The sequence below is a fragment of the Etheostoma cragini genome, chromosome 18, assembly GCF_013103735.1.
Source record: "Etheostoma cragini isolate CJK2018 chromosome 18, CSU_Ecrag_1.0, whole genome shotgun sequence".
NCBI lineage: Eukaryota > Metazoa > Chordata > Actinopteri > Perciformes > Percidae > Etheostoma > Etheostoma cragini.
Window position 1 is genome coordinate 19,185,771 of NC_048424.1, and position 25,796 is coordinate 19,211,566.

General features: G+C 41.5%; 2 protein-coding genes across 2 annotated transcripts in view; both read right to left on the reverse strand.

Moving 5' to 3' along the window:
* LOC117961662 (26S proteasome regulatory subunit 4) overlaps positions 1–5,961 on the reverse strand; it is a 7,035-nt gene extending 1,074 nt beyond the window's left edge. Inside the window, exons 1-10 of the mRNA XM_034900492.1 lie at positions 5,876–5,961; positions 5,286–5,339; positions 4,744–4,840; positions 4,301–4,425; positions 3,932–4,117; positions 3,708–3,836; positions 2,556–2,652; positions 1,731–1,920; positions 582–733; positions 1–152 (exon numbers count right to left, since the gene is read on the reverse strand). Coding sequence (XP_034756383.1) covers positions 1–152; positions 582–733; positions 1,731–1,920; positions 2,556–2,652; positions 3,708–3,836; positions 3,932–4,117; positions 4,301–4,425; positions 4,744–4,840; positions 5,286–5,339; positions 5,876–5,878 — 1,185 coding nt within the window. The 5' untranslated portion in view covers positions 5,879–5,961. The remainder of the gene's footprint in view (positions 153–581; positions 734–1,730; positions 1,921–2,555; positions 2,653–3,707; positions 3,837–3,931; positions 4,118–4,300; positions 4,426–4,743; positions 4,841–5,285; positions 5,340–5,875) is intronic.
* Positions 5,962–13,795: 7,834 nt separating this feature from the next.
* Positions 13,796–25,576, reverse strand: kcnk13b (potassium channel, subfamily K, member 13b). The gene is made up of 3 exons (XM_034900628.1): positions 24,861–25,576; positions 18,295–19,082; positions 13,796–13,979 (listed from the first exon to the last, which is right to left on the reverse strand). Exons 1-3 carry the CDS (start codon positions 25,192–25,194, stop codon positions 13,824–13,826), a joined length of 1,278 nt encoding a protein of 425 aa, XP_034756519.1. The 5' UTR covers positions 25,195–25,576; the 3' UTR covers positions 13,796–13,823.
* Between the last annotated feature and the right edge of the window lie 220 nt (positions 25,577–25,796).

The following is a 25,796-nucleotide window of genomic DNA, read 5'->3' on the forward strand; positions in this document are numbered from 1 at the left end:
AATGTCTGCTCCTGATAGGTCGTCCTTAGCCAGGATGAGGTCATCGAGGGTGACGTCGTCTGCTACGGTCATGCGGCTGGTGTGGATCTGGAAGATCCTCCTTTTGGTCTTCTCATCCGGCAGGGGGAACTCGATCTTACGGTCGATTCGCCCTGAGGAGTTAGAGTAGGAGAAAACCACAATGTCATGGACTGCTTCTCACAAGTTTTGCCAATTTCAAATGTGTCTCTGCCCACACTCAAACTGAAAGGCCAAGCTTTTACAGTAGTTACGGTAAAGCATTTGAAGGCAGATCTCAGTGCACAATCTGTGCAAGCCTGAAACCAATTAATACTGTTTATAGGTCAACTGAATAATTGAGCTTTGAAATTAAAGCAAAAACAAAGGGTTCTTTTTAGAAATAATGAGAATGCATTGTGTGTAAGTACATTCATTTGTGGCTGTGACCACCTTTAACATAGATATACGTTTTAAAGAGTGGTTGCCAAAGAGGAAGAAAAAAAAAACCTTTAGTTCCAAAAAAGAAGTACTAAAAAAAGAATTGCGTCTATAAGACAGGATGGGATCCGCCTCCCACTGACCAGGTCTGATGAGGGCTGGGTCCAGGGTTTCTATCCGGTTGGTGGCCATGATAACTTTGACGTCTCCCCGGGAGTCGAAGCCGTCCAACTGATTGAGCAGCTCCAGCATGGTCCTCTGGATTTCCCTCTCACCGCCAGAGTTCGAGTCATACCTACGCAACAGGGAGGAAACAAACACTTCTGTTAAGAATTTATGGAATCCACTACATGGAAGGGCTGCACGACACAGGGAAAATAGCTAATTGAGATTATTCTGATATTGCAATTGCGTGTATCATTCTCTCATAAATTATTGTTTGATATTTTGCAAGGATCTTTAGTCTGCAGGATACAATTTGTAGGACGGCGTCTCTGCAGCACTACAATATTTTACTTATATTTTGCCATAACAAATATTGCTCCCCCTACAATTTGGATATTTCACTGGCTCATATTACGATACAATTGCGATTAATTGTGCAGCCCTACTACATTGTGTTCCATGCTCAGACACCAGGACTTCAAAACATGTGTATCCTGCCGTCTTGTTAGCACAAACCCATTAAACTGGGTAGTTTTTTGTCTTTTCGATGGGAGGATTAGAGAGTAGCTCATTCATTATTCACCAAAGTCAGCCACCGACCTGGTTTATTCATTTAAGTCAGCCAGTAGCCTACCTAACATCATTTGTGTCTTTTTTTGCATTCGGTTGAAATCTTTCTACGAAAAACAGACACAAAGCTATTGATTTTGTGTTTTCTACACTGTCTGTTGCCACTGGTCGTGTCCCTGTGCCTCTCTGGAAGAGAGGAAGAAAGCCACTGCATTATATGACTGACAAACAAAGTGTGATGTGCATACTGAAATGTGATGAATAAACTTGGTATACTCTAGTTTAATAGGCTTACATCATTTTTTAAATCTCCCAAACTGAAACCCACTTTCAGTTAGATGATGAAAAAGAAAGTTGACAACCTGAACTGTTAATGTGCTGTGAAGTATTACATAAAAAAAATATATAGGTGTAGCCAGTTATCGCGCTTACTAATCCAACACCTTGTCATCCCCTTCTGACTGTCAGACAGCAAAAGTGATACATCACCACTGCTCTTATGCTCTCAGTCTCTCACCTCCTCTGTCTGAAATAGTTTGAAGCAGACATCCGTGTACCTCTTAGTGCCGATGGCGTCAATCTCATCGATGAAGACGATGGAGGGCGCGTACTCCTCTGCCACCCTGAAGAGCTCGCGGACCAGCTTGGGCCCGTCTCCCAGGTACTTCTGGATCAGCTCCGAGCCCACAACGCGCAGGAAGGTGGCTGACGTCTGATTGGCTACGGCCTTGGCCAGCAGTGTCTTGCCTTGTAAATTGCAGAAAAGAACATGCAATCAGTCTTTGCCACATTTTTAAGTATATATTTAGCATGAGAATACACTAACTACATCACTGTAGAACCATTACATGGGTGCTTCAGTTCAAATGTTGAAGCCATATTCATCACTAAATGTTTTTTAATCTAGCAGTTAGTTCTTCTATTATGTTAATTATTGGTAGGGTAGAACAGGTAAAAGCGTGTGAACAGAATGCCACTTCAAGTCACGTTAGAGAAAGAGCTGCAGCCATTTGATTTCAAGTGTGGATGCATTTTCCGGTGACATTTTCTGTGAAAATCTTTCATTTAATTGTCTTTTTATAGGCAACTATTTTTTATCAATATAAAACTATTCTCTATCCAACTTGAATAAACATAAAAAAAAAATCTAAATTATCTGGGCTATGTGTGGCAGTTAGATAGTGATAATAAAGATAGAAGGTACATTTTGTATTATGTATGAACATACAATTCATTTCTTTGAGTTGTGCAAAGAAGACATTCACAGACGTCATCTTGGGCTTCGGAAAACACTTATCAACATTTTTGTGAATCAACATGTGACCGTTTTTCCTAGGTTTCTAGAGTTTTGGAGCCACTGTTGGTAAAATGGAAGCACTCACCTGTGCCAGGCGCTCCATATAGGATGACACCTTTGGGAGGCTTTATGCCCATCTCCTCATAATACTCTGGATGCGTCAGAGGCAGCTCCACCGACTCCTATTGAAACCAACAGAAAATTGAAGGATTACATACATAAGCAATTCAACCTTCAATCTGCTTAAGTTAGTCGCTCAGCAAAAGTAGTTGAGATGTGATGTGACCAGGTGTCTGTGAAAGCTCCACAAAGTCTTAGCCATATTGCGTTCAGGTCCGTTCCTTTCTCTTTTATTAATTGCAAATTCTAAAGATTTGGTGAGAACTACAAAACTTGTTGATGTTAGCCATGTTTCCTTCTTCAAACTTGCCGGGGCCGGGAAGCGACGCTAACCAGAAGCCGCACCTGTGAGTTTATCACGTGACAGCAAAAACTCAAAAGCAGTGTGTCCTGTATGTCCCTCACCAGCTACAAGATGGCGCGTGGATATGGAGCGTCTAACCCAGTTCATGCAAATGGAAATGTTATTTTTCCAGCCAATAGGACAACTTGGAATTGATGGTGGTGGTAAATGTTCATTAAAAAGGGCAAATTTGTGGGCAACACCAATTTTGATAATAAACAACTAAAAACGTAACAGGCTGCACCTTTAGTATGATACGCTTACCTGTTGTAAAAAATGTGGAATTATAACTTATTAATTTAGGTTCTCTATGAGGGACAAAGAAACCAACATTTAATGACTACCTTTTAAGTCCACAAGGGGTGAGCATTTTACACTACAAATATTTTGGGTGCAGTATAACTTTAAAGCTGTGGTAACCAACATAATTTTGCCGTGGTTGGGAAAAAGTGCATTTTGTAATTCAAGTGGTCTGAGAGAATTGTATACTTCCTCCTGTCTTCGTTTTCAGGTTTTAGAAAACCAAACTTGTGACAGTAGACTTTGGCCAACACAAGGTCATTTCAAAGAGAGAAGGAGCGTTCCCATTCGCTACTCTGCGCATGCAACTGCCGTGCGACAAAGAGGGAATAAAGAAAACTGCAGGAAAAGGTCTCACTCTACTTTAAAATCTGGCGTTTGTTTTGCTACGTAACCTTTGCTGAACGGTGGCCTACTCAGGGCCCAGGCCCATTGTAACGTTGCAGGTCACAGTGCACGCATTATGTACTGCACCTTGATCTCCTGGATCTGATTGTCCAGTCCTCCGATGTCAGCGTAGGTTTCTTGCGGGGCTTTCTCCACCTTCATCACCGTCACCAGGGGATCAGTGTCATCCATCAGCACACCGATCACTGCATGGACCTACAAGTGACATCCAAACACAGGACAACTTGTGACTTATGAATTTATTTTCAAAAAAAAGGTAAACCAAATTAAGGATTCGCCCTGGATGTTACCTTGTGGTTGAGCAGGACGGAGCAGCCTGGCTCAAGCAGATCCTTATCCACAAAGGACAGGATGCTGACGTAGTGCTCTGACCCCACTGAGGTGGAAACGATGGCGTGGTTGTCGTCGATGATTTCCTCCAGAGTGCCCACGGACATGGGGGTCCCCCGCAGGTCGTCCACCTTTGACCTCTCCTCCTGTAAAAAAATAAGACCAGATTGTAACAGGAAAAAAGTAGGAGAGGTGACGATTTGGTCTGTTGTATGACCAAAGTTTTAGTAAATTGTATATTTAAAAAAAAGCAAGAGGATTATTGTGCCTACATTTTACACAAATATACAGCACAAAAGCAAGTGTGTGCATGTGTTAGCGGAACTGACCTCCTGTTTCTCTTCCAGAGGCTTCATCTGCTCCTGGTTTCTGATGAACTCCTCCTCCATCAACAGGTAGTCTTTGATCCGCTCCTGCTTCAACAGCTTCAGACGGCATTGCGTGTGAGGGGTGACTGAAAGAAACACATGCCAGCATATGTAAAACGTACATCGAAAAAATGATATAAACACAAATTTGATCCAACCCCGAACACTTGGTTTCACAAACCTTCTTAATCTTGAATGCTGTCAATAACCTGCTTCCACCTCCTTATCAGTTACAGCAGATTGTGTTGCTTTAAGTTCTCTTTTTATTCAATAACGCCAAATAAGGTGTTTTATATGTGTTACTGCTAGTCGGTAGCTGTAAGAACTGAACACTTCTCATGAAAATCAACTGCAAAAACCAAGACAGTCTACCATAAAACCACTCTGTCTTTTCAGTTCCTTACCTAATGGTAGTTTACTGGCAGCATCTGGTCCCTTGGTCTTCTTCTTTCTCTTGCCAACTCTGGTGGGAATTGGAGGCTCATACTTCTTTTTCTTATCCTTCAATTGGGACAAAGTGGGATAAAACATGTCAGACAAGGAAACTAAAGGTGTTTGTTTGTTACCTAGGCACAGACTGCCATACAAGATGTTTGCCTACATGTAGATGCGCTGTTTTTACTCTGTTTTTTATTTTTTAAATAAAGCCTCTGGTAGACCAGCGTTCAAACTGCATGTGTAGCTGGCTGGCCAGATATTGAGAAAAATGGAGCTGAGTCAAAACAAAATCTCTTTGGTGATGTATAGACTAACTGAATGAATAAACAAGTACATATTAGGCGATTGTCTTACCGTTTATTACATATTCCAGCAGTAATTGTCAACTAACATCCTAAATGTAATATGTCATGTATACATGTGTCATCAAATGTCACATATACCGTTTTGGCAAATGTGTTGTGACACAAAGGTTAGCGTCAGCTAGCACAAGCTGTGTCATTCTCACCTTGTCATCCTTCTTGCCTCCCCCCGGACCGTGTCCTCCACTCTGACTTTGCCCCTAAAATAATATCAGACATGTGTTGATAAAGCTGAGAAGAAAAGCATCCACCAGTCCATTCGGACCTCTATATTTCTTTCAAATTAGCACATTAGCAGTAACGTTAGTTAAAGTTCCCTTTACGTTAGCTAAGTCGATGATATGTTTAGCTAGGTACCTGCCAGAATATCTTGCTTGTATTAACTGGGATGAACTTTAACAGTGTCATCCACGTAAAGCAACAAACTTGATCAAATTAAGTTAAAAAAAGTACCTCTACAATATGAATGATTAGCTAGCTACGCCAATGAGCGCTTGGATAACGACTGCTGCCAACCGAGGAAAAGGCTAAGGCAGCTAACGTTAGCCTTTGGCTAGTAGGCTCTTAACTACTTTTAATTCTGTTGTTACTTCACAAATTAGACATAACGCCGCCTATACCTATAAAAGCAGCGCGAATGTTAACGCGTCAAGCACTATGAGTAATGTTGTATTGGCAAATAATACGATTTAGTAAAATAAATATAGGAGCCGGAGAAAATTGCTTGCTCACTTACCATTGTTACTTGTCGCTTGCCAGTGACGTCAGAGGGTACGGCAACTCTAAGGGACAAACTCAGAGGAAAATAAACAGGCCTGATGGTCTTATTACATGCCTGGAACTGTCATCACAGTGGGAAGCCATACGAATAACCTGCTCGTTATGCAATAATGCACAGTTACGGTATAATTGGCACATTCAAACAATATTGTTTCGAAGGTTCAACCAGCATTTGTTGATGCAAACATGGATTTTAAGTAGTTTTAAGTAATTTTCTCTTTTATATTTTGAGCATGGATCATATGTTAAGATGAACAGAAAACAGAAATTAACAGAAATTGTGGGAGATATGGGTCAGGGTAGATGAAGGGGGATTGGGAGTTTAGAAGTACCTGTTTATTGCAAATTTGAGCTAAATTGAAATAATATGTCAATTTAGTCCATCTTTATGGTAAATTTTGTCCTATTTTTGTGTGATCTCTTGTTGTAAAGGTTAATTGTGTCATTTTCAAAATGTTGTTGTTGATAGCCAATTTAATTTTGGCGGATTTGGCTGTTTGTCATGTCCTCGTCATCTGCTTACTAATGGCCGTTGACACAATAAAGAGATGCGCATCATGCTGATTTTATTTTTCATAGTAAAGTAATACCCCAAACATTTTCTAGTTTCAGAGATCCTTTTTAGTCAAAAATATACTTCTCAACCTCACTGGGTATCAGTATTGGACATTGTAAAGAAAGTGTGTGTGTGTGTATAATTGTCATTATACACAAGTGCAGTACGTGTGCAACGAGATTGAAGCAACCCCTTTACAGTGTTGACCCAAAATATAAAAATATAAAAAGTACAGGTAGTGCAGAAAAAAAAGAGGGGGGGGGGGGGACCTGGTGCACAGTCTAGAGAGCACATTATATACACATATAAATTAGCTTTTTACACACATTACGCGAAAAGTAGTAATAACAAATAAATAATTACTGCACTGTAATGAACTGAAATGGTTAAGTTCTAATTAATAAATAAACAAATATTGAACAGAAATTAAATGAAATGGTTAAATATTAGATATTGACAGTGTCCTTTTAGGTATTATACATCATTATTGCACAGTAGGTGGGAGGAGTAAGTCCGGGAGCCAGTGTGAGTTCAGGGTGGTTTGGCTTTTATGTGTGTGTGTGTGTGTGTGTGTGTGTGTTTGTGTGGTTTGCTACTTCCTGTATTCCCCACTACCTGCTAAATTGAATCAGCAGTCCCTTGGCAGGCAAATCCAAATAATGATGGCATCAAATATTATAATTCAGACAGGGGTACAGAGCATAAACATTACATCATACAAACCTATTTTTTCAATAGGACCCTCTATGTTTAGTACATATTGGTTATGTTTCAGCCAATTGTGATTTAAAATGAGAGTGAGTAAAGCATCTTCTGATAGTACTGGGGGTTGTGTTGTGTGGTGGAATTTGCAGAAACACCACGTAGTGGTAGGATGAGACTAAAGGGAAAGCTTACACATCAGATCATCGTAGGTCACAGGCCAGGGGACGAGAGTATTCATCCAGTCTCTGATATCCAAACCTGTTCTGTCCCACCTACACGATAAGGGAATGCATTGTCTCAGGGCTGTCTCCTTTTGGATGTCAGTGCCTGACATAGTTCCTCTTGCATCCCAGAACTATGCTCAAGGTGACCATCTTTTCTTTGGCGCCATCAATATCTTCAGATATCACCTACTTGATAGAAAAAGCACAGGACCTCAGAGAGCACGGCACAATAACACATCATGGTTGTACTGTACTGCCTGCTCAAGTGTCTCCTCAATTGAGTGTTCATTAAATGCGTCTGCGTAATTCATCAAGGTCTCCCTAACCTGTGTGTGAAATGTGACGAGCCACATTCAGTGGACCTGTGCTGTTCTACACAGTTTCCATCTGGCAGATGCTCTTGTTTGCCAGATGTTTTCTGTCATGAGAGGTGCGAGATTGTGGGTAATTTCACACATCAAGCAGGAGTTTGTCAGGTGGACAAAATTAGCCAAGGTCCAAAAGTTAAGGTGTGAACCAATAGCCATATTATCCCAAGCTTTTTAAAGACTGAGACTAGTTGAAGCTTTTCACCCGTAAAAACAATTTCAGGCTGATGAAAGTACACACATGCAGTCTTGCTAATTGAGAGCATGTTACTAACCCCTTACTAGCCCAGAAATATAAGATTTGATCAGATCGATTTGGATTAAAATTAGGCTCATGTTCCATTTTTCTGAGTTATACACATGTACATTTCTATTTTGTTACAGTATTTGAAACATGTTGGCACTGCACACATGTGGTGTGTTTTTTGCAACGCTGCTGTTCTCATAAGGGGTAATGTCCCAATTCAAATCATATCCATTTCTTCAAAAGTACAATTTGAGGACATCATAACTTCAAGTCTGGGATTTCCAGTTTAGCTTCCACAGTTAGTGTATGTACAGACTTTACGGTCTAAACCCACTGGAATAGCACACTGTGTTGTTAGATGAATGCCTTCCTTTAAAATTCCTTAAACACATTTTCTCATTTTTAATGAACATCATGATGTGTGTGTGTTGTGATGGTGAAATAGCACATGAATGCACATTGTGGCTGACTATAAGTCATGTGAGCCATCATTGGAGCAGGCAACAAGAAGCACACTATCAGCTGATTCCCGTATTTTTAAAAAAACACCCAAAAACGTAAATTAATTTTTTCCCTCAGTAATATTGCACTCCATTCCGTCCTGGGTGCTCATCCCTGAAGAGAATGGACTAAAGCTGCCGAAATGTTACTTTCTTCTTAATTTTGTTCCTTAACAAATGCACTGCTCATATACGGCCTGTTGGATTTGCACCATGTGGCATTTGGATCTCCCAGCCCCTGACAGCGAGTGTGTAATTGGCTTGCTTGCTGTTTGCCCACCCTGTCACACTCATGCACATGATCAGTCAATAATTACACACACAAACATTGATGTACAGCCCATCCTAATTAAGTAATTAGCGTTATGTTAATTACCTTATTGTGCAGGGCTGTCAATTTTGTGTAGCTAATCCCTCTGGTCTGCAAAAGCAATTGTTTGACAGCCACTGGACTGGATTTAACTGGCATAACATTGTATATATTACATACACTGTATGTGTAATACAAAAAAACACTGTTTCCCCCGCAAAATGTGGATAATACATCTACTTTCATTGATTCTCAAAATTGCTCACAATAAGGTCAGGGACATAGGGAGTTTTCACACCTTTTGTGAACATAATGAAGGTAAATGGACGCTTCCTGAGTCTCAATGATTACTCGAAGAGCTTTTTACAGGAACCATTCATATTCACACTCCAATGGCACAGCATCAGGGGCAACTCAGATCTTCAAGTTAAATGTCTTACCCAAGGACACTCCAACATAAGACTGCAGGGCCAGGGGTTGAACTACCAACCTTTCAATGGGGAGGAGACCGCACTACCGCTGAGCCACAGCCGCCCCGTCACGGTGGTGTAACACTGAGGCCACCTCTCGTCAGCACAGCAGAACAAAAACAACGCTGTCAAATCCCACATGACTGTTCCATTAGAGTGTGTTTCAAATTCTCTCCAAAGAGGTGGGCACGACAGCGGTGTCAGCGATTCTCCGGGAGATGCCATGAATCAAAAAAGAACTTCAACAAAGAATCTCTGTATGTCTGAGTGTGGCCTGTATCACACACACACACACACACACACACACACACACACACACAGGAACACACAGGCGTTTGTTCAAAGCTATTATTATCTGTGTAGGCAGAGCTTCTCTGACATATTCACCGGTTCTCTATTGTGCCATTTTGTGTCTCCGCTAAAAAGTGTGATTTTGTGTGTGTGTGTGTGTGTGTGTGTTTCGGGGGGTCAGTGTCCATGTACAAATGAATGTTTGCAATTGCAAAGCAGCATCTTTGCAAAGAGTGGAGGTTGCCAGATTTTTGTCAGCTTTATTGTTTTGTATAAGAAATTGGATTTCATTATTTAGGGTTTTGTTTAGCTAGCTACCTAACTAATCTAATGTTAGCTTAATGTGTTGTTTGAAAAGACTGTTCGACTAATCAGTGTTCCGTTACCGGCAGCTACGGCACAGGCGGGATTTAGGTGTGTGTGATGGCTGAGACGGTTTGTTCAAAACAACAATGGTGGACGTGGTTCAAAATCCAATCAACTGCCAGGAATGTTTTTATGAAAGTGCCTGCCGTTTTCCAAACCGTTTCCAATGATGGCTTCTTAGCTGGTTTTATGTCCCGAACCATCTGGCGGGTCAGGTTAGTTGAGAGGTTCCATGTGCTGGAAAAACGGCGAAGAAGTTAGTCTAAGCCCATTGTGTCTATAGACGTCGAAGGATGCCGTAAGCTTCGGTATGAGTTGCTGAGGGCCATTGACCAAATTGTCGTAAACTTTCTCAAATCCAATAAAGACCAAGGCAGAGGTGCTTTAAACTCTCATAGCATCTACACAAGGGGGAATTGCTACACAGTGGATCTGGTAGTGGTAGTAATTGCTAATTCTGTGCTTTTTGCCTTTGTAGTTGCTACTGGATGTACTAAGCTGGTGAGGTAATGCTAAATGATACCAGCTTACATTAGAGCAGATAAACAGACTCTTTTTAGTTTTGGAAAACCTGAAAAAGACACAATCCTTAAAACTCTACATTTAAAAAACAGAAACAAAACTTTACAGGTTACAGAATCCTGATTGGAAATATCCAATTATAATTGTGTTTCTCATTTTAATCAAAGACATGTTTGACTCTGCATATGTTTAACCTTTATTAATGCTGCGTTTCATCTGGAACTCAACGCCTTCTTTGTGATTGTGTGTAAACTGAAAAAGAGTTGGCAGAAGACGACTTACAGATGAAGTATTCTTACAACCATTGGGAATCATCCTAAAAGGTCATGCCTAGTCTGACACTGTACAAAAAATAACAAAGCACATTCTTTCTTTGCATGCGTGCTAGGTTGTCATTTTTTTTCAAGACAAAACCGAAGAAGGTGGTCTCTCTGCTCTTGTTCTCTGGAAATCAAACACACCTAATCCATATATACCAAAGCTCAGCTGGTGACGTCAAAGGTGGAGCCTGGAGGATTCTCACCATGTGATTTCCACTAAGATGCGTTTACAAAGAGAATGAAGATGCCTATGCGTTTGTTCTTAAAGGGTAACTACCGTTATTTTTCAACATGGACACTATTTTCCTATGTTTTTGTGTCTAAGTGACTTATGGGAACAACAGTCTGTCTTTGATGATGGTCGATTATTATTGGCTCGGCTCCCAATCGGAAGGTTGGTGGTTCAATCCCTGGCCCTGCAGTCCCATGTCAAAGTGTCCTCGGGCAGGACACTGAACCTCGAATTGCCCCTGCTGCTGCACCATGGGAGTGTAAAATGTGTGGGAGTGTTTATCTGATGAGCAACCCTAACCCCACCTAGCACGGCAACCTTGGCCACAGTGTGTGAATCGTATCCTACGTTACGTAAAAGCATTTGAGTAGTCATTAAGACTAGAAAAGCTCTATTTAAGAACAGTCCGTTAAATTTATTAAGCCAGATCGCGGTAAAACAATGTAAGTTTATATGACAATTGTCCAGTTTGTACTTACCTTCACAAAAGTGCTTGTTTTGCCACTGATTGAGTGAGTGTCTGACAACATTATGGACATTATCCATTCAGAGATAGATCTTTAAAACCTCTTTGCGACTTTTCTTTTTAACTTGAAGTTTCTAGTGCCCACCCCACCAGCTTCCATTTAAAAAAGCACTACTTTTAGTGTGTACAGAGCCAACACATTTTCACATGTAAATTGGTAAACTATGTGTTTATTTCAACCAAAACTTGAGTTGTAAAGATTGGAAACTTGCAAAGATGACCCAAAACGGCCTGTGTACACTTATCAGTTCAATTTTCTAAGCACAAACAAACATTTGGAAAAACAGAAAAATGGGTTGAAAAATATAAAAAAAATTATTTTTTTCTGCTATGACAAAACATTGGATATTTAAACTGTTTTTCCAATTTTCTGTTTTTATTCAAAGGATCAGTCATTTAGAAAATTACAAAATTGTTACTGGGCTCCAATTATTCATTGTTGCAATGGTATTCTCTCCCTTGTTCCACCTAGCTACGCCCTGCCTCGCCCCGCCCCCCCCCACTCGAGCACAGCAGCCAGACCTAAAGACAGAATGAGAATGGAGAAGTCGAATATCCCAAAACATTCAGCGTACACCGAGAGGTGAAACATTTGTCAATATCCAGCACAGACATACACAGGACCAGTCTGTGATTTTCTAAATTTCTGATCCTCTGAATGAAAACAGAAAACTGGAAAAACAGGTTGAAGATCAAATTTTTAATTTTTCAAGGCGTAAAAACATAAAGAAATTAGATTGTTCAACCCATTTTCCTGTTTATCCTAATGTCCATTTGTGCTTATAAAATTGAACTGATAAGCATGACACGGAGTCAAGGCGCCTTTTCATAGTTTTATTTTGAGTCTGTTGACTTTGAATGAAGTGTATTTTACAATGCTAAAATTACTGTTTATTTACATGGAGTTTGGTGGGTTTAGCATTTGCAATTTCACGGCTGTTTTTACGTCTAAAAAAAAAGGATCTCAATCTTTAAAAAAAGTGGCGACATCCTTAGAAATCCTTTCCATAATGTTGTCAGTCACTTAGAATAATTAATCTGAGCCTGTCAGTGGCAAAACAAGAACTTTTGTGAAGGTACCTGGAAACAAGCTACAACATTGTTTCGCCTCTGTCCAATGCAGCGATCTTGCTTAATACTGGACCAATGTCAAAGATTGTTGTTTCAAGGTGGAAATAAATGGTAGTTACCCTTTAATCAAGATTCATATATTGTCCACAAGTTGTCCTCCCACTTGGCAATCACTCCCTGGTAATGTGAAATGAACCGTCTCTGTCTCTTGTCCTTCTGTCTACTGCACTTGCATTGAATCCAGACTACAGGGCAAACATAACCACTGCTTAGCTAAAACCAAATAATAATCCATGCAGTGACTTGTTTAACTGCATTTATATCAATTCCAACCACCTACAGGGCTTGTCGGACAACATCGGGGTGTGATAATGTCCTCATGTCTGGGTCCATGCTGGGATAATGTGGGGCAAACCCCAAAGTAAAAACAGCAGTCTCTTAAAAAAACGTCTCTCATCATCTCAGACTCCCTTCACTCCATTCAGCTAGACATATGTCTTTTTGGTTTTTAATGAGGTCTTTGGGGAATGGGGGAGGGGGGGGGGGGGGGGGGGGGTAAGAGAAGTGATTATCAAGTTATCATGATTATCAAGTGATAATGAATGAAGGCAGTGCCAGGATGGAGGCTATTGAATGGCATGTGGCTGTGAAACTTGTGTTCACAAAGGATGTGAATAGAGTGCCATTGATAGTTTCAACACCATCATTGATGCATTCTGAATTACAGGTCAACATCAATCATCCATGAATTGTGCTCAACGGTGCTACAACCAGCTTTATGTAAGTCTAATAGAGTCAAACTGAGCATTGTAAAGTAGCCTACGTAGATGAGTGGAAGTTACGGTTAGATGTGCAGCAGACTGTAGTGCATCATGTTTTAAGGCTTAGATACAAGGGCTCTAGGCAGGCTTTTTTTTTAATCACCATGGAAACTGAGTTCCTCACAGGGGAACATTCCGGCACACTGAGCCTGGTCCAGATGTGAGACTCCAGCAAACCATCATGCATCATTTATGGAGCCGTGTTCTTCGCAGGAAGGTGGGCTGAGATGATAGCTGCTGGGGGTCCGCTTGCCTGTTGATGGAATAGATGAATTATGTAGTCACACATTTTGTCTTGTACACCAACCAACTCTTTTTAAGGAAGGCTCAGTGTCGATTTGTCCGTACTTGACAAAAGGATTCACGCTGTTTCCCCTATCTGTCCACGCTTGTCTCTGCCAACCGATTGTTCATGATGCCAAGGGCGCCAACCCCTCCTGAGAATCCGTTCTGACGTGAATTGGAGCTGGACTGGCGCGGGTGCCCGATGGCCATCTCTGAAAGCTGCTTCTGCATTATAGCCAGATTCACCTGCATAATAGGAAACAGAGATCAAGAAATCAACAAATGAGGACAGTATTTGCTGTCTGCAAAACAAGTTTTAATACAATGCGCCTGGCACATCTGATTTCACAGGTGTTAAACCAGATGGTGTTTTTTTGTTTTTTTTTATCCTTTTCTTTTGGTGGGATTTATGTGAACAAAGACGACAAATACTGAACAAGTGGGACTGACATAAACCAGATATTTTCCATCTTTTCCCTTTCATTTTTTTACCCTACAAAGCAATGTGTAGACAACTAATGTTTAACGCTGTTTTACATATGTTTAGTCAATATTAAATTAAATGGGATGGAGCTGATTTACACAATGATGTGTAGTTTTAGCTGACATTTAGCTGTAGTGGGACTGACATAAACCAGATATTTTCCATCTTTTCCCTTTCATTTTTTTACCCTACAAAGCAATGTGTAGACAACTAATGTTTAACGCTGTTTTACATAGGTTTAGTCAATATTAAATTAAATGGAATGGAGCTGATTTACACAATGATGTGTAGTTTTAGCCACGCTAGCAGCAGGACTCTAGCATTACTCCCTCTTGGAGGGACTTCCATTATATAACATGCAGTCCCCCAGTGGATGAAACAGCCTATTTACTTTGGTGACCACATCGAAGTCATTTTGAAGGAAATGTCTCAAAAAATATTGGATGGATTGCAATGAAATCTGTTATAAACCTTCACGTTTCTCATCAGAATTCATTTTAATAACTCTGTTGAACCACTTATTAGTTCATATCGGGAATCTAATCTAATCCAGACCAGACAAATTTGACAAGCTAATGTTTCATTTGGCCTGGCACGGTGGATAGGTTCGGGCAGTGGCGTAGTCTACGTGATATGCAGGTATATGCTGTATAACCTAACCCCTAAGAAATCTCCAGGATTTCCATACACCCACTTAAAAATGTGCAATGATACGCAACAACATAGTTTTTTGACATAACTTTCACTTCAGGTATTTGTATTCACAAATACGGGGTCAAGTAATGTGACAGCAAACTAAACTAACACTGCAGGACATGCGGAGAGACTTTTCTCATCTTTCATCAAAATTGCCAGCATCCTCCATTCACCTGACATTTAAGACAAATACAAGTAGCCTATTTTATTATCTCCTCATTGCTTTTGGATCAATCTTTGTGATCCCGGCTTTGGTCCCTGATGTGAAAGCCCCCTTAATGCTTTGTATTCCATTATGTTTTTTTTTTTGAAGGAGATATTCGGCGTGTGCAATGATACTGCTTCACCTTAACCTCTCTTTACATTATCTTATTTCTAGACCTGAAATCAAAATGATCACAAAGTAATTTAGGTTTGGTCGGATAGTCCGGGTTCACTTCAGGTACGCGATCCAACCCAAATACATATAGGCCTACTAGCATACATATTTACTAGCTTGCAATTCCAACTTTGCAAATGATTGGCGGACTTATATGATTTAGGGATGACAACGTTCAGATCCATAAGCAGTTCTGGGCACGCATTGCTGGTCTTTTGTGTGCCATCATCCTTTCTCTCTCGTCCCTTGTCCTCCCAATGTATGTCAGCTGCTCATTGTTCGCCCTTCTTCAAAATTACTAGAAACCCCAAAGCGGAACCAGAAAACCCAAGATGTAATACATTTGGTGTTGCGCCACAATTTCTGAGACCAGAAGTGTTGGAGAATTTCGGATATTCTGTCAAATAAAGAAGCTACCGTCTCAATAGCGTGACGTGTGTTTACCGGGTTTGGTCTGACAAAGTGCAACGTGAAAGCATCCAAACCAAATGGAAAATTGAGTCCATCAAACTATATATTTGAAAGTGCCCTTAACTGCGTTATGTTACATCATTGTGCTAATCTTAAATGTCTGGGCCACTGACCAAGACTGTAATATCAATAAAGATAGAGACTGGGAATCTGTTTCAAATAATTCTTCCACCCTGCTTTGTGCCTTCAGATAAAGTGTAACACCAACTCAACCCTCAAGGATAATAACTAATTTCAAATTCCGGATGCGACTAAAGTCGATGGATCATCAATGTTCAGCGGTCCCTGACTGAAAATAAAAAACTTAATGTGTTCCACTGTGCAAGCAGCCACATTCACACTTCAAGGTCTTGGGTTTAAAGTTGTCATTGTACAACACAGGGTTGCGTTACCAAATGAAATTGTAGTGCCTGTATGCTACGTAAGAAAAGTAAGAGTGTGGAGGATGAGGTGGAGTTCAGGAGTCTGGCAGCCTCGGGTAAAGAAGCTGCTCTTTACTCTGGTGGTACAGCAGCAGAAACTTTGTATCAATTGCCAGACGGCAGCAGGATGAACAGGGTGTTGCCGGTGCGGGTGTTATCTTTTAGTATCCTTGTGGGCTCTATGAAATGTCTCATAAGTCTCTTATTCCTCTCTCCACAAGGACAATATGTACAAAACCACTTTCTCTGGTATTCATGTAGGGCTCTGATGTTATCAGCCAGTTCTGAAGCTGGATCATACGTTAGACAAGTTGTTCTTTTATTTTAAACAGGGACAACCACATTGTGTTGGCGTTTTGTAAGTATTCTAAATGTCATATCTTTTAATCAGCATTATGCATATGCATAGTCAAGAAATGGCTGTGTGAGGCTGTACTGAGCCACAGCTGTGCTTTGAGCTCACTGTTAATGTCAGCATGCTAACATTTTAGCTACAGACGGTATAAAATACGGACATGCCGGATGTCACCCAAAGGTTTCTGAATAGCCAAAATGAAGCTCAAAGTGGGTGGCTTCAGACATTGGCTGTCACAGGCGTCGGTGAATCCAAAATGGGCAAAAAAGTGGGGCGTTGTTTTTTGGAGAAAGCCTCACTTCTGCATTTGCTTTAGATCTCAGCACTTATATACATTTGCTAATTAGCACTTACTTAAAATTGAACAGGGTCGGGAGGGTTAAAAAGTACCAGTAATGTATTCCTCAAACTAATGTTGTGATACTAAAATTGCGATTATAACACACTTTTTAAAGTACTAACAGAGTGCCTGTTAGGAGCATGTGCCTGTTCTCGAGAAATGCTATTTCAATCGACTTTACAGTCGACACTGCACTCCCTTCAGTCCCCAGCAACACACCCGCCAAGTGTGAAGTAGATAGGATGAACCGTTCTCGCGATTGTGCAAAGGACACACACACACACACACACTCACAGAGATTCCTTGCCTTGTAGTTAGATGGTAATCTGGGCTATGTTAGTATACAGTAACATGTTTCCATATCTTAATGTTCTCTCTGTGGGCTAATGGTTTTGCAACAGCTTGTTTACATCCTTCCAGCATCACACCCATCACACAGTTTTCTCAGTCAAAACCTTTTTAGCTGAATAATTATAAGGTGTGAAAATTCCTTTTTTCCCTTCCAGTTTAAAATAATCCTGTGTTGAGTAAGCAAAGTTTTGACATTCAACAGGTCACACTGCTAATTGGTCTCGTCTGAAAAAAATGGGTAGTGGTTATGGAAATGTATGACACCTCTGAGTGGCTTCAAGGGCTTTTGAAAGGGTGACAGCAATGGAGTCAGGCCATTGGCATTCAGATCCATTTTACACATAATATGAATATACGCTAGAAAACAGAAGCAAAAACCAACCTCTACTTACCGATGTGTCTTCAGGAAGTCCTTATTAAAATATTAACCATATTTTATAACCTTTGTTAAACTATTATTGAGCTTGCATATTTTAATTATATGTACACAATAACTGTAATGAGTTGGTGTTAAATCACAAAAATGAGTACACATTATTTACTTATGTACATAAGTACATAGGTAAGTAAGTACACACAGGCCATGATAATCTCTCTCGGGTGAAAACCTTGCATGTTGTTTTTCAGGAAATGAAAAAACTTTTTTTAAAATCTCAGACAAAATGAGACTCAATCACCTTGTCTCTGTTTAAATATTTACACAACGCACAGACACACGTAAAGGGTGACCGATAGCATTGAGATACAAAGTTTCTTTATGTAGTTTCAATATGTAGTTTCTGCATTGACAACTGTGCAAAAAAGCTGCAATAGAGCATTGCAAATTCAATACAGCTTACAATGAGTGAAGGGTGAATTAAGTGAAGGAGTTAATGACCACAGTAAGCTGCAGGGAAACAAATCATTGACCCAATGTCCTTTCTATGTGAGCAGTCTAACCCAATTACTCTGGGAGATAACTAAATATATTGTGTATAATATCATATGTGACTACATCAGACAGGTGGAACAACACATAATCAATCTGTCGGCAACACAACTGCTCCCGCCCCAAAGCTCTCACCTTGTTGGCTGCCAGGAAGTCCCTCATGGAGATCATCTCCCCAGACATCCTGCGCCCATTGTCAGTCTCGCTCTCGTTGATGGCGTCCGTCTCAATGGAGGGGTCCCTGCGGGAGCGCAGGTGGCCCGGGGCCACCACGTTCCGCCGGGGGTGCCGATGCGGGTGATGTCCCCTCCTGGGGAAACAGCAGCGGCAGGGGGCCTCCAGCCTCCTCAGCAGCCAGTTGAGGACCTGCTTGATGACGATGGAGATGATGTTGAAGAGGGAGTAGATGCAGCAGACGCCGGTGAGGATGAAGAAGAAGTTGCCCAGGCGATACGCGACCGTGGCGTGGCCTTCGTAGACGACCCGCTGGCTGCTCACCATGTCTCCAAAACCAATGGTGCTGAAGGCCACGAAGCAGAAGTAGAGCGAGTCCAGGTAGCCCCAGCCTTCGGCCGCCGAGTACATGAGCGAGGCACAGCAGGACACCAAGATGGCCGCCGCTCCTAGAATGAGCATGACACAGTAGACCGAAGGCTTCCAGCCTGTCAGATCTTCCCCTTTTCTCCCTCCACTTCCTCCAACTTCGCCTGCTCTGTTTCCCTCAGAGACCTGCCGGCCATTCGGTGCGAGCACAGCTTTGTTATGGCGTCGCTGGTAACAGGACTTGAGGACGACGGCGATGACGGTGATGACACGCTCCAGAAAGAGGTTGAAGAAGAGGATGGTGGCTGCACAGCCGAGCAGGCCGTAGAACATCAGGAAGACTTTTCCTCCAATGGTGGCAGGAGTGGTCATCCCAAACCCTGGGATACACACAAACCCATTATGCAATAAGTAGAAATTGACACAGTAATACAGTGGTGCAAAATACACTGAGAGTACTAGTGCTACTTCACCTCCGCAGGTGTGTGTCTGAATCTGTCTAGAAATATTTACAAAAAAGCATTACCATCCCTTGAAAAGGCTTACTTAATCACCCCATTTTATTTCCCTGACACATACACACAGCAACACACTAAGAAATAAGTAAATAAATGATCAGACAAGTGTGTCCATCTGCCTCCAGCTGCTTTGATTTACCTTTTAAACCAAACTCACATGGTCTCTGTCATTATTAAAGATCGCCATTACTGTTCTCTTCTTCGAAGGAAAAATCAGACACAACACAACTGCCTCAATCTAATAGGTTGTCATTGGTGACGCACTCTCCTCTTGCTATCTGTTTGTCACTCACTCAGTTTAATAGCTGAGTTTTTTTTTTTGTCCAAGCACATCACGGCAATCAGTCCCAACGCGTCTTCCCTCAAGTCACTTGGCAAGTTAAAGAGCCGCTGGGGCCTCTAGTTACATTTCAATTTAATTATTATCTTCTATTTGTAAAGTTAAGAAACCATTAAACTGTATTTACTCTGAGGGAAACTGAGATGTGGGTTGTGTGTGACTTCTCCTCTGTCTCTTGTGAACTGACAGATGAACAAAATGGGAGTCAAAGGTCTTTCCATTGACGGCACCAATCTCGGTTTTTATCCCTCATTTAACACTGAAAGCTCAATGAAGCACCGTCTGCCTGCCTGTCCTATTGGTTTCCCTTTTTCGGTGCATTCGTAACATTTGAAATTTGAACATATACATGCATCGTGTTTTGTAGCTGCTGTGAAACATTTCTGTATCCCATGTCATGAAAAAAATACTCTGAGGATTTTATTGTCCCCACATTCGGATTTGTTCCCAAGGCGCTAATTGAGCTGGCGAACACGACAATAAAGCCAAATGGGGTGGATTTTATGGGTGTGTTTTTCTTTCCTTATTGCTTTGTAACTTTGGTTAAATGGGATGATAGATGAGCAATTTTACCTGTTTTAATAAAATACACAGCACATGAATGAAAGACAAAATAGTGTGCTACTTTGTCAGGCATAAAAGCTCTGAACATGGTTGATGTCACACCGCTCCCCCACACCAGCGCACCAACTCACACATTTCAGACAATTACCTTCCACCACCCCCACGCTGTCAACTCCCCCCATCTGACCCCTCACTTGCACTCATGATCTGTGAAGTGAATGTGCGCCAGCTCTTCCAGAGGCAGAAGACCAGGAAGGCCCCTGGCCCAGACGGTGTGACACCACCCTGTCTGAAAATCTGTACAGACCAGCTGGCCCCAATCTTCACTCAGATCTTCAACAGATCTCTGGAGCTATCTGAAGTTCCCTCCAGCTTCAAACGCTCCGCAATCATCCCAGTCCCCCAAAAACCCTCCATCTCTGGGCTAAATGACTACAGGCCTGTCCCCGTAACATCTGTAGTTATGAAGTCCTCTATATGACTGGTGTTGGCCCACCTGAAGGAAATCATAATCCCCCCAGCCTCCATCTGTTAGTGGATCACTAACGTACTGACTGACAGCAGTCAGCAGGTGAGGCTGAGGAACATCACATCCAGCACACAGACTGTTAGCACTGGCGCCCCCCAGGGATGTGTACCATCCCCACTGCTCTTTTTCCTTCTACAGCAATGACGGCACCTCAAGAGACCCATTTGTTAAACTCCTGAAGTTTGCTGACAACACATCGGTCATCGGCCTCATCCGGGACGGTGATGAGTCGGCCTACAGACGGGGGGTTGGTCATCTGGCTCAATAGTGTAGTCAGAACAGTCTTAAACTTGACACACTCAAAACTGTGGAGATGATTGTGGACTTCAGGAGGAGACCCCCCCACTCTTCCACCCATCACCATACTCAACAGCCCTGTGCCTGCTGTGGAATCCTCGCGATCTACTATATCCCAGGACCTAAAGTGGAAGCCCAACACTGACACCATCATCAAAAAAGCCCAGCAGAGGCTGTACTTCCTGCGCCAGCTCAGGAAGCTCCACCTGCCTAAGGAGGAGCAGAGGACAGCCATTATCCATTATTTCCTTTGCACGTCCATCACTGTCTGGTTCGGATCTGCCACCCAAAAGGACAGGAGCAGACTACAACGGACAGTTAGGACACTAGAAAAGATTATCGGTGCCAACCTGGCCTCCATCCATGACTTTTACTCATCCAGAGTCAGGAATCAGGCACAAAACATTGCTGCAGACCCATTTCACCCGGGACACAACTTGTTCCAGCTTCTCCCCTCTGGTGGGCGCCACAGAGCACTGTACGCCAAAACCAACAGACTCAGGAACACTTTCTACCCACAAGCCATCTCTCTAAAGAACAGCTGACTTCTGACTCACAGTGTCAGGCTCAATTCCTGTGCAATAACCCAGCCACGCTGTCTCTAATCAGTCTGTTTACTAGTTCCTCTTATTATTTATTCATCATTCTCTATTTCAGCGCTGTTCATATTGTTCATAGTGTAATATAATGACATAATAGTATTTATTCCAGGGTATCCTTAGCACTATGCTCCTTAATGTAATAATAATAATAATCATAAAACAAATTACTCCTGCACACTTTGCACTCTTCAGTGCACTATTGCCTTTACCTGTCTTTATTCTTTCTGTTATAGAGCAAAATTCCTCATATGTGTACTCATATCTGGTAAATAAAGCTGATTCTGTTCTGTAATTTTCCCATTTAAATTTTTCTTTCCTCAGTGTTGCATAATTTGTATATTGAATTCAAAACGCTTTGTTATTGAATTTGGGAAAAAAACTCCTCCAACTTCACATTTCCCAATTTATCAAACTATTGCTTTAAATTTAAAAGTAAACCAATACATGCAACATATGCATTTTATACATTATGATATATTTTCACCACCTAAAAATGCAACTTTCTTTTGCATGTATCTACGTCAGCTGAACTCTAAACATGAAAACACTTATGTGCCTATGTTCTGACCATGCTTAAAAGCTGTAATGGGTCCTTACACCGTATAATGGGTTAATCTCAGCTCTGACGCATGCAGTCCTCTGACTGTGACGGGCTTTCCCTTGAACTGCTGTATCTCCAAAAACGGAGAGATGAACGTGTTGGATGAAAAAGAAGATGAAGAGTATAAAGAGTGATGTCTCAAAACTGATGAGAGTTGGTGTAAATTAAAAAAATAGAACATCTGTCTGATTACTGACAGGATTCGTGTTGTACAGCTCACACCATGTCTGCAGAAGGACCTTGTAGTCTTTTTTTAATTAATGCTGTCTGTATTCCTTTTTGTCATGTCACACAGAACACCCAATCTTCTTTTTAGAGGCTGCTTGAATGCTACTTGATGAGATGTGGTAAAGTTTGTGATAAAAAAACAATCAGGATTTTTTCATTGCGCACGTTCACATTTTCACTGCTCTGTAAGATGTCTCAGGAACGACAGAGACCAAAGGAGGAACTTGTCAGTGGTTTTAGGAATCACAGGAGAATCACATTTGAGTTCTTTAGAAAACACTAATTGGGGCGCGGGTTTGACTTTGACCTTTGGCTCTTTGCAGCATGTCCTCCCCTGTCATGTCTTCAGCTGTCTTGTCAACTAAAAGCCTAAAATGCCCCGAAAATATGCTTAAAAAAAAACACAGATTGGCATTTTGTAGACCAAACAACTTATCAAATAATCATGAAAACAATTGACAGTTTTATCGATTAAGCGACCATGAAAATAATCCGTAGTTGCAGCCCTGCATTAAAGAACTTAATACACTCCTTCATTAACAATACTCCCATTTAAATGGCGATGACCAAAGCCCAATGTAATCAAAGGGCCTGTCAAATTGTCAGCCACATGAATCAGCTCACACCAATCCCAGATGGTGAATAAAAGACTACCCACCAGGTACTGGGAAGATAAAAACATGCAGGAGCATGCAGGTCCAAATCAGAGGTAGTGACACTGTGTGTAGGAGTGACACAGGGCTACTGGTTCCATGGATATCTCTGTTTCTCTACTCTGTCTGACACATGGACACCAATGTCTCTGGTGCTCTCAGGCAGTCCTGTTTCAGTGCTGAAATGGAAAAATGGTTTCCAATGAGAAATCTTGCTCTGATGTAAACATGAATTTGATTTTTTTTTCAGTCTAGTTTGGTTTAATCTTGGACCTTCCTCCACAGCGTCGCGTAAGAAGGTCTGGCTAGTACACACAGCATTCCAGGATGGGAGAAAAGCATGCTCTGGTTTATTGGCATTTCTTTAACCCCCATGTTGTCCTCGGGTCAAATTAACCCGTTTTTCTATATCAATGTTCTTTTTAATTCCCCAAAATAACATGATTGATTCAACACAATGCTCTTTGGCAAGTACAAATCTCTACTTTCATTAATTTGGGGGTGTCTTATTCAATTTTATAGCATTTGAACATAAAAAAATAGTATTGATTATAAGTTGACATATAATTTTAGTCTAAATAATTCCTAATTTCTGCTTTTCTAGCTCAAACATTAGGTATAATTTCCTATAAATGTGGTTTATTGACCATAAATTCCAAAAATAACTGTAAAACGTCAAAAACGTGACAAACATAAAGCCTCAAACAGGTTGAACAAATTGACAGTTTTTTAAAAAATCTATAAAAAACCTCAACAAAGGTGTTGATTTTCAAATTTAACGGGATAAGTTATTGTGTTTTTACTGTCCACCTTTGTGTTTGCACTGTACGGTACGTTGAGCCCTGTCTAAGACAATTTTCTGCCATGAAAGACTGTAATCTTATCCGAATGTGAATTTCCAAGAAACTTATGATCACATTTATGGTAAATACACATTTTAAAGGGGTGCTGTTGCATGATTCTTTGTGGAAAAACTCAGTTTTACAGATGGTAAATGCAGCACATTACATTTACATTGTGCTTTAAGGCTTAAGGACCACTCAAAGTGAACAGATCTGTTGAGCGAATCAACTCATGATGTATAGATTTAATGTGTGTAGGGTATCTGAGTCAGAAAATGACATAATCACTGTTCTGGCTAACCCTGTACGCAGTTCTGTCAGATTCTCTTCCAGACTGTGGCACCATTGGCGGACATGTCTGTACATTAGACACTGAACATTGTGGAAGGCTCTGTATTTTGTATTTTTGTGTCTGTGTATGTTCTTATTGACATGGATCCCTCTGGGTCTGAAATAAAAGTGTGTTTCATTGATTAGTCGAAGAAATCAGATGAGTGTCAGTCGACTAAGGACTTGAGGTCAGCCCTACTCTTAAGCTCAGATGTGTTCATGTGTATGCTGTCTCACTACATGGCTCACCAATCAAACTACCAGAGCTACTAGCAACAATTCTGCTATGACAAGTCAACCACACTCAAGTTGGATTAAACACAACCTGGCTTCTAACATCCTTCCAGCACAAAACACAATTATTCATTTCATTTTTGGCCCATGGAAAGTGAGTAATGAATAACCTTGATATGGGAGACTTTAAATGATTGAAACTATGCAAGATCATTGTTATAGTGAGTCATATTAAGTTGTAATAACGTGCAAATGAACGCAAGCCCAAGCTGAGCATACACACGCAAGTTCATGGTCTAAAAAGAGATACTAAATTGTGGATTTAAAAAATTGAATATACGGCTACAGAAAAGAAGAAAAAAAGATGGAGAAAATTGCATTTTATGCCGTTTTTAAAATTCCTGTTTCTCTCCATCTCACCAATGGTTGATACCACAGTTCCCACGAAGTAAAAAGCGCCGGTGAAGTCCCATCGAGGTCGGATTGTGTCCACGCGGATGCCCGCCACGTTCGCCTCCTCGTAATTCCTGAGGAAGTTATTCAGGTCTTTCTTACTCAGGTTATACTTGTGGCTGAACTGCTCGAACCTCTGCGCCCAGCGCTCCTTGGCCTCGCGCTCCATCGGCTGCTCCAGTGCGGAGAAGACCGCGGCTCCACAGAGGAGATAAACGACGATGAACAACGCCAGCAGCAGAAACCTCGCGTTATCCTCGTTTATGGGACCGGAGCCGCAGCAGCCGCTCCTACATGCCATTATGTTGCTGCTATTGTCGCCGTTGTGCAGCTGCAGCGAGGGACCTGTGGCATGGTTAGCGTCGAATCCAAAAAAACGCACAGTCCTCGGTCAAAAGCAACGTTGTCACGATATTTTTCACGACAGAAAAGTCCTGCGCAATACAAGCAAATTGTTGTTCAGGCAGGTTATGATCGAGTTCTCCAAAGGCTTTGGCATTATTAGCTCACGTGCAAAACAAGCAGTCCAAGCGTGAACCGTTAATCCAAAACGCGTCCTCTAACGAGTCGTTACTTCATCTCCACCGGTTGCGGTCTTAAGGTCTGGGCTAAGATGCTCAGACAGGAGGAGAGAACCGCGCGCCAACCTGTGGATGCAGAGAGGCTTCCTGTTGTGCTTTCATGTCCTGCCTCTCCAAAGAAGTCTCCACCCCTGCGCGCGCGTTTTACGCACCGCGGATTGACCACAAACATATATGAACTCACAGCCTCTGTCCATTCATCACTATATACGAAGTGTATTTAGTCAGATCTGCCACATTTCCAATGGTGATTTCCCCCAGGTCGTAAAAAAAGGCATAATAAAAGAGCCGAATCAGATAATGAGGCAGGTCTTAAAAATGT